At 39.7% G+C, this 15,835-nt stretch overlaps 1 protein-coding gene across 1 annotated transcript in view; it reads right to left on the bottom strand.

The window, feature by feature from the left end:
* Positions 1-1,981: 1,981 nt before the first annotated feature.
* Positions 1,982-15,835, bottom strand: part of PRKAR2A (protein kinase cAMP-dependent type II regulatory subunit alpha) — a 60,509-nt gene continuing 46,655 nt past the window's right edge. Inside the window, exons 6-11 of the mRNA XM_071756132.1 lie at positions 14,048-14,201; positions 11,130-11,231; positions 9,201-9,275; positions 7,388-7,453; positions 6,561-6,699; positions 1,982-6,066 (exon numbers count right to left, since the gene is read on the bottom strand). Of these exons, the coding sequence (XP_071612233.1) occupies positions 5,933-6,066; positions 6,561-6,699; positions 7,388-7,453; positions 9,201-9,275; positions 11,130-11,231; positions 14,048-14,201 (670 nt within the window). The 3' untranslated portion in view covers positions 1,982-5,932. The remainder of the gene's footprint in view (positions 6,067-6,560; positions 6,700-7,387; positions 7,454-9,200; positions 9,276-11,129; positions 11,232-14,047; positions 14,202-15,835) is intronic.

The raw sequence follows: 15,835 nt of genomic DNA, 5'->3' as shown, positions 1-15,835 counted from the left end.
CTGAGCCTGTGCAGATTGGAGAAGGCAACCAGCAGGCTTTGGGTCTGAAATTAATCTCTGGGAAGCTGTAGAAACAGATGGTGTTTCCGAGTGGTACATGCTAGCATTTAGCTTCAGAAAGATAAATATTGAACGCGGCACAGTAAACATGCTGTTGGAGAGGGACTAGCAGAGATGCTCCCGCACTTCCCCTCTGAACGAATTTGTGTTGGTCCTGATGCAGCTCTTGGTGGAATGTCTGGCACCATACTCAGGTTACAGTAAACACAGGGCTGTGTTTTGGTTTAGCCTCTGCTTTGCTTAGCTTGAAACAGCTCAGAAAAGTACACAGAAGGAGGTTGGCAGCATGTCTTTGAGGCTCACTGGTCAACACTGAGTAGAGGCATTAAATAACCCCATTTTAGTACCAGCATAAGTCTCTGCAGCTGGTCTGAAGATTGGTGAAGATATAACCTTCCAAGAGAAACAGCAGAAAGGATAGAAATGCCTTTGGCCTGCCAAAATACTGAAACATCACCCTCACCGGAAAAAAATTATAAAATCTTTTTAGAAAAGGTTTATCCAGGAATCAATATTCAGCCCAGCAGAGTAACACTACAATAGACCAACACCCATCTGATGCACCTGAGGTAGGAGCCAACTCACCACAGCACCATTTGCCATCAAGCTGCTCAGGCCATGCAAAGGAACTTCATAATTCAAGATGTTTTCTCTATCTAGAGCTGGGATTTTCCCTCTCACCCACATGGAGCCCACCTCCTCTGCCCCAGGTGCTCAGCAAGCTTAGGCTGTAAAGGGCACCCCTCCCTCTCTTCTACAGACACTGATCTGTTCTCATCTTCCTACTGCTGACAGCCTATTTGTGTCAGCTAAAGCCCTTGGTGATTTTAAAGAGGGATTCATAAGAAAACAGAAACTCATCTCACAAAAGCCTCCCCCAAGAGGTTATTCTAATTTACCCTTGCCTCAGACAGATATTGTAAGCATTCAGCAGAACTAGTTTGCAACTGTTCAAAAAAATAAAAGAATTAAAAATTTAGTGCTGGAACATTTCACATTACCCCAGGCAGTCTATTCTAGCTGTTTACCAGACAGGTATTTTCAACGCTCTATCAACAGCTTCCCTGATGTAGCTTATGTCCCATATTAATAGGCCTGTTTTAATCAATGTGGGATCATTTCTCCTTTTTTGAATATTCTCTGCCTCCTTTCCCCAATCCTTCCCATAGAGTGAGAGGGGAAAAAAAATCCCAGGATTTCATTATCCTTCTGTAAAATGTAACATTTTCTATATACTTGTTTATCATGCTGCTGCCCCCTGGCCCTTTCAGGTGACACCATCTTTGAGCTGAAGTGCCCAAAGTTGAATTACTGTATTTCTGCAGAGGCTCTCTCACGATTAGCACCAGAATCATTCTGAACTAACCTCCCAGCCTAGTTTAAAAACTGTACACTGATTAGAAACAAGACTTAAAAGCAAATACTGAATATTTGAAAAGGCAATTTCACATGGTACCGAAGTAATTTTCAAGCTGTTAAGATTTTAAAAAGGCAGCTTGCTACATAAAATTCAGTAGCTCTAAGTATAGGCCAGGAAGAGACCTTCAGGAGGAATATTGTGTTTCTCCTAGTAATCAAGAACTAGTTAGTACAGTGCTCAAGCAATAAATCAGTTCTACGATAACTTGGCAGACATATCAGAGCAGCCAGTTTTATTGGGAGCAATAATATCTACAGAAACTGGTATTATTGTTAAGATATTAGTAAAATTTTATCACCAAAAAGCAAAACTTGGTGGTCAGGTAATGTATAAATCTCTTTAGGTATTGCAACAGGGTGAGTGCTGTTCTCTGTAAGGCTCTGATCACACAAGCAACAGTAACTCAGGCACTCCGAGTACATCCAGTTAGCTGCTGTCAAGTCCACTCCTGGTGTAAAAACAGGGGGAGGTTGTGTCAGTCAATAAAAAGAACACACTGGATTGTAGAGGAAGGCCGGACACAACATGTCAGGTTTTTATTAACCAAAAGTGAAGCTGAACCCCAGAGTGGTTTAGGTCATTAAAACCATATGCTTATATGGCAAGCATTTTTCTTTCGTATTCAACACTATAGTGCAAGAACCAAACTTTGCAGCTGTTCCTCCTTTGAGAATCAAGTATTAAAAGTAAAATGAATTAAAATAAGGGTCCCTCAATGAATCGATTAAAAAAAAAAACAACCCACATTTAACTCAAAAGAACAGACCAATTTTAAGAACTGTCTTATGAAATTCTCCCAAGTGAAAGACCTTTAAAAGCACTTGGAGCCTTGAGGTAGCAACTTCATGCAGAATTTCATTCCCCTCCTGCCTCACAGAGCAGAGGAAAATTAATAGCGCATTATTAGCTCCAGCCAGCTCAGCAGAGTCAAGTGTTCTCCTATGAGGTTAGTGACTTTCTCTTGCATCTTGAAATAGCAGTGTAGTGCTGCAGACTGTCAGGAGCAAATTCACAAGGAAGGCCTCTTGAAAGAAAATGTATGGTTTGAAAAAAATGAAAATAATCAGCAGTAACGATAAGAACAAAAATTATTACCACCAAAGTGTTTGTGTTTTGGCAAGACTGGGTTACAAATGCATGTCAAGAACAAGAGTCTGCTTTCAGCCAATGGAAAAAAAAAAGTGACATTCAAAGGGGGTTAGTTTTTTGCCCTCTGTGCAAAACTGCACTTTGCACTTTGTTTTTAAAGTTTTGTTTTAAAGCTTTAAGTTTTGCACTTTTGTTTCTAAAAAGACAGCACTTACATTCTCTTTTGTTCTTTTACATTGTGAAACCTGTGCTGCAACATTAAACAGAAATATCATATGCCAGGATATTTGGCCACCAAAAGCTCCTCTCAATAACTTCACAACAATCACAACCAGGGAATTACAAACAGGCGACTTTTCTCTTTCCCCCCTAAATCTTGAAGATGTTTTTCTCTTTGCCCACTTTATTTACTGCTGAGTTCTTTTAATAAAAACTAGAGCTCTCCCTACTGCCTATTCCACAGACTCCACAGCAGATTTACTGAACACTGAGCTCAACAACAAAAACCCTGGGCTTGTTCTCCACAACAGTTGCAATGAGCAGTAATAACGAAAAGGAATGAGCTGAGATACAGGGATGTGGGCAGATATTTATGAGCAGGCACCTCACTTCAGGCACTGGTCTTGGTATTGCCACTCACACACCTTCCAACTGCCCACTGCTGGTGCTCTAACCAGGTATCTGCCAATGTTCAGTGTTTTACTACAAATATGTCTCACTATCATCATGCTCCAAAATTGTACAGAACAGGTTGGTTAAACCAGACCAAACTAAGACACATTGCAAATTATACTTTTAAATGGATGAGCCTTCTTAGAGGCTCATTCTCCTTCAGTTTGATCTCAGGCAGCCTCTTTACATGACAATGATGTCACACAGATCCAGGATGGAATTGCCCAGTATCCCTGTGCTTTGGGAAACCTGGAAAAAGGTAAAACTTCAAAATTTCTTGTTCAAATGGGATGCTAATCTTTTGGTTTTAAATTCTCATCCTTTCGTTTGGCTTCTAGAATCAAATCCTCTCTTCCAAGCAGATATACCTTACATCAGCCTAGCATGGCTTTTTGGTTAAGCTGCCAATGCTTGCATATGCTGAGGTATAAAATGCTGTCCTGCAGAGAACCAAAGGCTGTAAGAACCAGAATCCAGCTGTAAGGCAGCCCAAACTGCCAGGCTCTTATGGATAAAGGAGAGGATACTCTGCCTGGGAACAGCAAAGGCCAGCTGATGATTATTCACAGCAAGTTTCTCTTTTAACTCACATGACAATTTAGGCAGCACAGAAACTCATACTGGTTTGGAGACAGTCACAAGCTGGCTTCAAAAAGACTCTTGTCTTGGAGCCCAAAGAATCTTAAAGTTTTATCTATTACCAATGCAAGGACCAGATAGTGTGATTTTCATTTTTGTCTTGTGTGTGTTGTTTTGTTCTTTTGTTTATTCTGTAATCAAAATATTTTTTCTTTGGTGTTAAATCCTGGAAGCATGAAATAAGTACTTGCTGCTTCTTTGGCTGTAACAAACAACAACAATAACAAAAAAAACCAGCCCAATAAAGCAAGGGAAATTCACTGTTCTAAAGTACATGCAGTTAGAACAGCCACCAGACATCACAACCAGGACTTTAATAATAAGGAAACACCTAGTTCTGTGGTGTCCATTACAAATCATTCACATGATATAAAAATATTATTCCAGTTACAATAACTGGACAACAGCCAAACTTACCAGCTTTCCATCTTACTCCTATTGCAAGTACTGTGAGGAGCTTCTCCATTTAGGGGTAAAAAATTGTCCAGTAATCAACTCAGAGTTGCAGCTAAGCATCTCATGCCCTTTAGAAATGTCCACTGGGATAACTAGAAGCAGGAATTCAACATTAGCATCCTTCTATTCTTGCTCTCGTGGCCATAAATAAAAAGAGCAGGTTCTGTTACACTAGCACCCACAATTAAAACTTTATAACCCCATAAAACACCAGTAAATTTTGCACGAGCTGCAGAAGAATGCAGATTCAAAGGGTCACTAGATTTATTACCTACAAATTCAGTGTCTTAATATAAATAATATTTTGTTTGTACACCATAAAAAGGTCCTTCTTATGGTCTGATTCTTTAGATAATCTGATAAAATCTCAGCAGTACGCCAATTAAGGTCATTAAAGCTACAGAAATAGAATCTACCTAATAAATGCTGCAAATTCGATGGGTATTTTAGGTAAGCATTAGCTTAGTTATCACCTAAACCAAAATGACTCCTCAAACACACCAAATGCAAAGACATTTGCTTTACAAAGTCAAACGTTGCCAACTTTTCAAAAGTTTAGCAATCAACGTGGTATTTGGAAGCATCCAAGTGTCTAATGAAGTTAGAATACTGTGAAATGTTAGGACTGGGGGGGGAGCTCCTGTAAACAAGTACAGAAGTAGTCTTCATTTAAATTACAAAACATTCACCTCCTTAAAAAGCTTTAAAACTGACCCAGACAACAAGAGCGCCCTGGGAAATCTAGCAGTATAAAGAATCTCTGTAAGCAAAAGAAGGTCATATATTGTGATCTCTCCACAGTAAAATGTACTCAGTGTTGGGAACAAGGAGGAAATTTGGGGAGATGACAATGATGACACCTTCAGGCCATGTGATCTGAACCACTGCACTTTTTTGGGCAGCATAGAATGAAACCATTTTCTTTGCTGCTCAGAAAACACTTAAAATATACTAATGCTTCATTTTCTGCATTTCGTTGCTAAGCAGACTGTCCCATGTTCCCCAGCTTGGTTTACTTGGTTTAAGGAGCTGTAATACCTGCTGCTTTCAGCAGATGGAAAAAAACTTCAGTGTCACATTTGAATTAGCTCCATTGATATTTTAACTTCAAACCCAGATACTACAATTAAAAACAAATTTGACATTAGGAAAGGAAAGCATGAGAGGAAGGTAATAAACCTGTAAAAGGTTCATACTCCACAGGCTGCCTCTGCAGAACAGGCAGCCTCCCACTACAGAATCTGGTCTGAAAATTTATACCAGTAGTAACACCAGAAGGAAAGATTCTTCTACATCTTGCACACTTTGGGTTTCATATCAGGCACTTGAACTGTTGGACAGATGCCATTCTGAACCAAGTGAGTGAACATAGGGTTAGAATAATCTTTAATCTAGGTCTAATAATGAAGTATCAGCAGCAAAGTGGAGACGGGGACTGAGCAATCCATCTGTGCTGAGACTTGTTTGTGGTTTCTAAAATGCCCAAGAAGACAGCAGCAGTAACTGTTCTGTAGTGTCCATTTTCCTTGTGAGTTGTGTTGCTGATAGGAGGCTTTTCTGTGTCTTGAACTAAAAAGGCATTGAGGTACCCTGTGCCTAGTTCCCTGGATCCAACAGGTCCATGCTAGAGCCAAATAGTGCCACCAGCTGCTCCTCATAATGTGTTATATTCCTCTTCATAATGTCCATGCAGGGTCCAAGCAACCTCTCAAATGCTTGCACATCCATAACTGCAAAGGAAGAGAAGTGAAAACAAGATCGTTTGTCAAAAAAGGACACCACACACCCATCTTATTTTGAGGCTACAATAGGTTTAAGAAAATGAAATAATATTTCTGATTTCTCTCTGTACTGTTATTTGGAGAAACAAGATCAATGAAATACATACCTGACCTCAAATATAAGCCAAATACACACCACACTGACACTAAAAGATCACTTGAAAGCTGTGTGTAACAAACACACTGTAGACAAGAAGCTGATGCTACTTACCCCTTCAAAGAGCACAGGACAAACAAGTAGAAAACACAGAATCTGCTGGAATGAAGCAGCAGTGCTTCTCCAACTTCAACAACAACCTGCTCCAGCCAGTGCTCCCAGCTTCTCGTGTCTGAATGCCAGTTACCAAAAGGCTGCTAAGTTTTCAGTAGCTGCTCACTTGAGCATGGTCAAAAACATAACCAAAGACCAGAAGAGTAGCTAGAAACACAGAACATCTGCTTACCTAAACATTTGACCTCTCCAACAGCATAAGCAGAGGCTGCTCTGGGTTTGTTGGTAACAAGTGCAAGCTCTCCAAAATACTGCCCTTTGTGACACCGGGTAATCTCCACTTCTTGGTTTGTTTCTTTACCTGTCATAGTCTGTTAAAAACAGCATACAGTACATTTTAATTATTTGCATACAGCTCTGTCTTTGTACAAGGCTGCAGTTAATCCCAGATATCTTACAGATGTGCAACAGCTCATTAGTTCAGCACTTTTAAAATACCAAGTCCAAAGTCATGCTTTGTACTACTAGAACACCTTAGCAGAATACTCAGCAAGCAGTTTGATAAGAAAAGTGTATGCCTGCCCAAAAGTTTTGTGATTGGCAGGTATTTATTGTTACAGTTTTGGGAACTGTTATATGAGCTTAATGCAGGCTTTATCATGCACAAAATATTATTCCCCAAGGCTGCTTCAGAAAGTAGAGAGATCCATTCAAACATCACTGTCTAAGACGTCTCTAGAAGTAACAGATACCAGGTTTTGTAAGTTGCAGTTTTCTATAAACCTACAAAAAAAGGTTTAATCAAGGCCAGGGAGAGTATATCAATATAGCATGCAGAGGAGCAGACATAAGCAAAAGACTTTCCAACTTCAGTAAAGTGACTTCTGGTCACTTCAGAACAGATATGTTGCTAATTCACATACATCACATAAGTGACAATGATAAATATCCTAAAATAATATATTTAAATAAGTCAGGGTAGGCTTTTCCACACCATTTAAGCAACCAATCGATCAATCAGGGATTGACCTAAAACCTAATCACCCAATTTGAACTCACCTTGCTTTTGATCAAGATTCTTACTTCACCAGATTCTACGATGTAAAAACAATCTGCTTTATCACCCTATGAACAGGAAAAGGCAAAACAAATTATTCTTTAGTTTACTGTAAAAGTATGTGTAAATGGTGAAAGCTTTCATTCTGAAAGAGGCCTTGTGCAGAAATCCTCTAGAATTGACAAATACTAAAATTAATAACATTAAAAGGTGACTGGTTAGATAATATATCAGAGGAGAAGGAAATATTAGTACACACCATCCAGTGACAGGGCAGGTGGAAAGGAAAATGCAAAGGAGATGAATGATATACATCAAGTTCTAGAAAGGTATCGCAAGGTGTTCTTGAGTAACTGAGTGTGAAATTAAAAAATGTTTTATTAAAAATCAGCTGTTTCTATGAAAAAGCCACTCTGAGGGTAACCATCCACTGGAACCCAGACTGGTTCTGAAGTCTCAATCCTCTAGGATGCTGAAAAGGTGCCTGGGCATGGTCCTAGTGAGGTCCAACTTTAATTGCTCTGTGATTACATGAGAATTTCTAGAACCTTTTTCACATCTACCTAAACTGCATCAGGTTGCAAAACTTCAATAGACTGTAGTTCACACCTGCCCTAGAGGCTTTTCCAGGACTTAATATTTTGAAAGTTTTGGCTGTGACAGAGAGGGCTTTCTCTCTCCATACCAACCCCTCTAGAGGCTTGATACAGGACTGGAAGTCAGGAGTGGAGAGCAGGCACATGCCTTCTGCTATGAATCAGAAGCAAGGAACTAAAGGCTTCACGGAGACAGAGCTGGATAAAGAACTGATATGAGGAAATCCTGTAATGTAAGAGCTGTCACAGCTTTTCCAAATATAAAATTTCACTATCTTTAGCAGAGTACTACGATCACCCAGTCACATCCACACTATTAATGCTCCTTGTAAGGTAATCATAGCCTTGTCCCTAATGCAGTTATTATAAAAGATTAAAATCAACTGCATAATTGGATCACTGATTGTGTAGGTTCCCAGTTTTGAGACTGATTTATAAGCTTTTATTTTGCTGAGAGTTCATTTTACTTAGGGTCTTAAGCAACAAGATTTTCAACTTATAAAATTGAGGCTATGTTTGGAGAGAAGTAATTTGTCAGATTTGGTTATCAGCAGACTAAAGTTTCCTGCATTCAGAGTTTTTCAGAGACATTCAGGGTAATTAACTGTCCAAGACATTACCAAGGAGCCATATTTTGTTAGGGTGACAACTGTGATCAAAACCCTGCTATTTCAGGTAAACTGAGGTCTTTCTTGCATTAATTTGAACTAGAACACTTTTGCAACAAACAAAGCAACCTAGCTAAACTTGCTGCAAAATTTCAGTGTTTCATCAATAACAGCATTCCAAAAAGTTATGTATGACACAGCCAAAAACATTCCACAGCTTTAGCTTTAATTTGTCCAGTTTCATATTCCACACTCTGGCCTTGATCTGTTTCAGCAGACAAAACATATAGCAACAGCCAAAGGTTGACACCAAACTACTCCACCACTGAAATACTCCTTTTAAGTGCATCAGGAAAAAAAAGTGGTTTTAATTAACCCTAATAACTTCTTTGAATAATTAGCTGAGTTGCAGCCAAATAACAAAACACTCCAAGTTACTTCATTTAGTTTAATCCAATTCAAATTCCTGTTGGACTGTTTGGTTTTGTTGTTCAGTCAGACCCAGGAATTAGGAGATGCCTTTAGTTGTGACTCCTTGTTTATTCTGGTCATAGGTGCCTATGAAAAGCCCCACTGGGGGCTTTTATGGAAAATTGCATGGACATCAATACCTGAGAAATAATGCGTTCTCCATCTTGATACACTTTCTCCCCTATAACATCCACGATCTTCATTCTCTCTGATGCCTGCAATACAGACAAAAATGAAATTAAACATGATCATCTATACACCTGTGGTAAACTTTGTAGCCCTGAAACGAAGGAGCATAACTATACAAGCAAACATGCAGTAACTGGGTGATGAAAAATATCTCCCCTACACTGACATTATTATACTGCACCTCAGCTTTCAAAATTATCATAATCAATAGGAAATACAAATTGTCTGCTACCCCATTCTTATGTTTTTCTTACCCTCAGAGTTAATAAATAACTGATGTGGCTGTCTTAGGACAAAGCAAAAAACAAAACACTTCCTCTAAGATTCAGTTGGAACTTGAAGAAAATACTCAGAGAAACGTGATAAACTTCTTAAGAAGAAATTTCAGTGAGGAACACCAGCAACACATTTTCAAAGCATTTTAAATAACATATAATTGAATATGTGAGAGAGTTTGTGTCCCAGAAGTCCTTCATAGAGTGGACAGAGGAAGGGGATATGAAAAGGATACCAGTTTTACATTGTAAGTACACACTGCAACAAGATGTCCAGCAGCAAGGGCAAGAGGTACTAATCTGACATGCATTTAAACGTGTCTGGAGCTTCATAAACAGGGAGGAACTAAAATCAGCTAAATTTATCCCCAGTGTTTCCCACTGCACATCTACAACGTCACAAAGCAACATTATTGGTTCAGAGGAGTATAAAAGACATATTAGAAAAGAAGAAAATCTTACAATTAAAATTAGTATCTCAGATGATTCAGTTATAGTCCATTCATTCCACAAGTGCACCTGAATCTAGCACATGTTTAAGAAACCTAATTCTGATCCATGCATGATTCAACTGCAGTGTGTCATATAAAAAGCTATCTAGTGCTAACAAGTTATTTTTCTAGATCTTAATATATTTATGAGTCATTTTGAGGCTCAAAAAAGTCACACTGATAGAGCCAATTTAAGCCGGGCACCGAGGGAGATGTTGCACAATTACCTTTTCCACAGCTACCAACGTAAATCCAAAAGAAAATATATTAATGGTTGCTATTCACACCTAATGATATTTTGTAATTTTGTAATCTTCTCTCAAAGGGATTAAAACTACTTCCTAAATACTAAAGATTAATTCTGAAAAATAGACTTTAAAAAAAGAAAAAAAAAAAAAAAAAAGGAAAAAAAAAGAAAAGCTAAACGGGTAAGGCTGAGACAGACGTACTAATTTCAAAGCAGTTTGCTGTGGCACCAAAAGCCCTCTGAAAACACAGGCTGAATCAACAGAAGTGACAATTTATACATTGTTCCTAAAGTCAGGGATGACACAGATGAACATGACATCTGCTTGCTCTCCCTGGTCATTTTGTTCCCAGGTAGCACTGCTTCCCTTTAGCCTATTCGTAATTTACCTTCTGAATATCTGTTAAGGTTAAAGCAAGACCTACTACACCTCACAATCTTTGCCTCAGATTTTAAACCATTCATGGCCAAAAAAGGCCAAATATCCCAGTGACTGTATCATTACTTTAATATCATATCCTCAAAGGGAACCAAAGCCCTCAATTCCAATATTCACTTTAATACCTATTCTGACACATTTATGGATGGTTTTTGTTTTGGGGTGTCTTGTGATTTTTTTTAAGCCTTTACACAAAATGAGATAAAAATGAGTAAATCACTTTCTGTGAACAAAGGATTTGAAAAAAAAAACCCAAAAAACAGAGTACAACTTTAACAATGCAAATTAAATTGTGCAGTAAACGTGACACCAAAACATATCTTAATATTCTTTGCTAAGAAAAAATGAGATTTCTGACACAGCAGAAACACTTACCACAGAGCTAATGCTAATGCAAGAATGATACAGATGTCTCTGAGAAATCTTACCTCCAAGGATTTAAGAAGGGGCACAGACTCAATAAATAATTCATACGTCTTCCTCTTCTTTGCATTGTTTTTCAAGATAATTCTTCTGAATGTCACTCGATCCTGCAAAAAAACAGCACAGAGAAATACATTACTCCTCTTGACTAAAATGCTCCTTTTAAAACATGAATGAGTATTTGCAACAAACACTGTCTTTGAAAAGCCAGCTGTTAAAATGATACCATACCCATCACAATGGTAATCCTAACAGCTCTTAGGAGAGTACTTTCTGCAACAACAAATTGAAAAACAGGAAGCTGTAAGACCTGCTCCTCAGAGAGGCATTTAAGAATTCCATTTTTAGTCTAACTTGTACAGGTTTTCAGGATTGAGGTTTCTGGCGTTTTGTGCGGCTGCTTGTTCATACATCTTTCATGCTCCCACAAACAATAAACAATTATGCTTTTCTTGCTGAAGCCACTGGAAATTGGCATTTCCAACACTTATAAAATAAGGGAACTGCAGGATGAAGTCTCAGATTCTTCACTGGAGTCACAGATTTCAAAAGTAAGCTGGAGCTTTATACTGGTCTCAGATGGACCGGGGACAGAACATCAAAGAGCAACAGGCTCGATTCACTCCTCAACCTCCTAGGAGCTGAGAGGCAGCTTTTAACTACGACTATTTCCTAAATGCAAGCTTGCCACGTGTGTACCATAAGCACCTTCCTGATGCTTTGCTTTGGAAGCCCAAATATCGGGCACGATTCCCACCGCCCCCCCCTCATCCCTCGCAGCCGCTGTTCCCGCAATCCCGGCGGCCGCGGGGCGGCACTGCCCGCCCGAGCACAGCACCCTGCCCGCCGCGGCGGACATCTCAGAGACCATGGGTCACCCGAACCAAAGGTTTGTTCTGTCCAAAAAGAAAAGGGAGGGCTCGGCTACGGGCAAACATCGATGAGAAAGGTAGAAGAGAGAGGAGACTGAACAGCAGGCGCGCCCAGGAGAAGGGCACTGAACCCAGCCGGGATCTGTGTGCTTGCAATAGGATAATGCTCACAGTCAGCATCAGCACTGAATTGCAAACGCTGTGAGAATTGCAGAACCTTAAGCACAATGAGCCCCTAAGTGTAAAAAGCAAAAGCAAAAAGCCGGAGGGAAAGAGCAGAAGTTTGATTAGGAAAATGATACCATAAAAAAAATAACAACCTTTTAAGTTTACACAGACCACAAACATCCACTCAGAGTCATTCTTCTGGATGTCAGTTTCAGAAAGCATCAACTGCTAACTCAGCTGAGACACTTGGAGGAGAAGAGACATTTTCAAGTAAGAGAACAGTTTTATGGGGTGCAGGCTGTAAATACCTGTACCTTCAAACAACACCTAATACAGGTGTCATTAATGGAATATAAATGTTGAAGGAGGCGAAAAAGCGAAGGGAAGACCAGTATTGCCACTATCCAAAGAAAAAGACATAATAAAGCGTGAGGGATTGTTTTATTTTTCTTTTCTTTAAACAAATTCTTTAGTGACAGAGGTCTCTACTAATGCTTCTGGAGAAGCAGAAAGGTGCAGAAATGGTACGATGAGCTGTAAAAGCATAAAAAATTAAGAATTCAGTCATTTGAGAATATTGGTAAGGGCGGAGAAGCAGCAGCACTTGAACAAAAAAGGCTGAGTAGGGAAGGAAATGTGTGCAATCATGCAGTTTTCCCCAGACACCTTCAGTAGCAAAGGCTGAGGACATTTCTCTGCTCCAGAAGAGACCCATGTGTGATTATTGCTTTGTGCCTGAGCCTTCCAGGCTTTTGTTGGCATAAGTCTGCAATGAAGCAGGAGTAATCCACATTTCCTAAATGGCAGATAACCCATGAGCTTTAGCAATGACTTCAGCAGACTAACAAAAATACAACTGTCTTCCTTCTATGAATGAGCTCAGTTTGTAGGTAGCTGCTTTGTTCTGTCTTGTTCAAGAAATTAGATTCTGACATTACTCCCTGGTTGATTTACCAAAACCTTTCCTTTCAGCTCACAAAGAAAAGGGAAGTCAGATTCCCCAGCAAGTGCTGAGATTGCAGTGAGCATGCTGGGTGTAGCAGCTTATCAGTCCTATAATCAAGGTCACGATACATGGTCAACCACCAGCAATAGTTGCCAAGGAGCCCAGCACACACAGAAAGCATACAACACTTCTGGCTTCAAAGGCTTCGTTGATCACACAATCTGCTTATTATGTGAGCCCTCACAGATGAGTAAGAGAGCACTGTGGAAATAACCCTACCCAAACAGCACGGAGAAAAGAACTAAAAAAGGAAACTTATGTCTACAGCTTCACAATCAACACTGCTGGACAAAAGACGAAGCAACACCATCACCTAGCTTGGAATCCATAGGTCATGCTGACCTGAGGACCAATTCCAGGGTAATGCAGAGGGACTAGAAACACCATGACAGTTTATTTTGAAGAAAAACAAATCCTTGGAACAGTTTTCCTAGCTCTTCAAATGACTGACATCCTCAAGATATTTAAGACCTTCCCACTCCCCTTGAAGCAGGCGAAATGGTAGGAAGGAAAGTTGAAAATAAAGAACATAATTTAGATACTCTTTCTTCCCACCATATAAAATGTGTGTTAATACCTCCACTGTCTTCTGCAGGATGAAAACAAAACCAGGGTTTTTTTTTTCCCTAACAAAAACTACAATTGCAGCACAGACAAAATAATAATGGGACAGATAAAATTAGGAATCCAGTTTTTACTGAAAAGTTGTTCTAGAAAGGCAGGCTTAAAGATTTGCACAATGGATCTCTTATGCCAGGTGAGATAAAATCATGATAAAATAGCTATCAGCACCAGGGAATCATACCAAGAAAAGCACAGGACACGGTGACTTAGTGTCTAAAATGTTATGCAGTTGAAAGCAACTTCTTTTCCTTACCAGTCCCCAAAGGGCTCCTTCTGTTGTGGCAACAATGGTGGCAGCTCGAGGAGTGTTGTACATCAATGCCAGCTCCCCAAAACTGCCATGATTATCATAGCGGCCCACACAGCGTGACAGGTTGTCTTTTGCTACAAAAATATCATACAAACCCCTGGAAAACAATGAAACAGACATTTTTTTTTTAGACAGCATTCCAGTACAGACCACAGACACAGTTTTTTGCTGTTATACAAGTCATCCTCTTATTGGTGGGTGAGATGGAACATGCTTTATTGAGCTCTCCAATTGTCTGAGACTAAGCTGCTTCAATCTACACTATTTTCACAACAATTCTCTCTTAAAAAAATCATTTCACTCCTGATAGATCTGAGCAGGATCAGCTTGGTTTCCCCTGCATGGTATTTTGGCATTGCTGTTGTAGAACGTTCTGGCCCAGGTGATAGGTAGTTTCACATTCTCTAACAGTATTTGTCTTCACAGCATGCTTGTTACCTTGTGAGGCCTTCTTAGAGTGACTTGGATCCATTAGCTTCTATGACCCATTTTCCCAGTGGCAGCATTGCTGCAGCATCTTCAGGATAAACTCATTCCAAGTGCTCACCTGCTCCCATGGGTTTGTATCAACACCACCTTAAGGTTATGTCTACATCACAACCTCAATAAGCAACCATAGCTTGGTTCTGCATATGCCCATGCTGGGTTCAGACTACCCAGCTCTTGTACAACAGGGATGTTGTAGAAGCACAAAGATCACAGCAAGGGCCTTTCTTTACATACCTAAGCTCCTGACTGAATGTATTAATGTGAGCAGCACATACTGATCCTCAAGCTGGAAAATTTAAAGCTAGCTCAGGAATGTTATACATGCCACATCTTTACACAGGGGCACAGAGATCTCCAGACGCAACCATTTCTCAACAGATATTTGTCTAATAGAGCTCTTAGGACCAAAACATTTATCACTCAGTTCAACTTCAAGTTTAGGAAGCATGGGTAACTCACTCCTGCAGTTTTGCAGAACATTACAGGTTCCCTATTGGTCACACTAGTTTCACATTGAAGTGGTCAAGCTAAAAGGTTTTTAAAATTTTGTTGTTGTTGTTGTTGTTGTTATAGCTCATCTATACAAACAGGAAAGCTCTCTGCAACTGCTGAAATCCAGCCAGGATCTTTGAACAGATCAAGAAGAAAGCGTTCAAGTACCAGCAGCTTCCTTGCACTTTGTTCATAGAGAGTTGTAATCTGCTTAAATAGAAATGGCCTAAAGGCCTCCACACCCTGTCCTCATACATTGTAATGAAGTTAAGGGAACAGTAACCCAGAATTTTCTCAGTCAATAGCCCCAACTCTTGATGAAGACACAGGCACAAGCCAAGTGAGTCAAAAGCTCAACACAAAACTCGATCAAACTGCAAGAGAGCAACTGCATTGAAGAAACAGGCTGTGCACAGAAAGTCAGCCCTTTAAAAGTCAAATAAGTGTCTCTAACACTCTCAGGGCTGTTTTACACTTGGGGCGTAAAAAATAGTTTAAAATTTAGCTTGACTAGGCTTGAATAGTTCTCAGCTATGACATCAGAGACCATTCAGGAAGTAGCCTAGGAGACTATAAAATGTATCATGCCCTGCAGAAAAGCAGGTAGGGAAGACCTTCCTGGAAGACTGAACACGCATAAAATTTTCCCCAGGATTTTAGATCTTTGTTGGAAGGAACTGTATTATTCTCCTTTCAGGCTTTAAGCTGCTGAACACACATATAATCTTCCCTGGGATTTCAGATCTTTGT

This window comes from Heliangelus exortis, chromosome 12 (assembly GCF_036169615.1).
Source record: "Heliangelus exortis chromosome 12, bHelExo1.hap1, whole genome shotgun sequence".
NCBI lineage: Eukaryota > Metazoa > Chordata > Aves > Apodiformes > Trochilidae > Heliangelus > Heliangelus exortis.
Note: the sequence above shows the minus strand (reverse complement) of the source record. Positions and strands in the feature narration are given on the sequence as shown.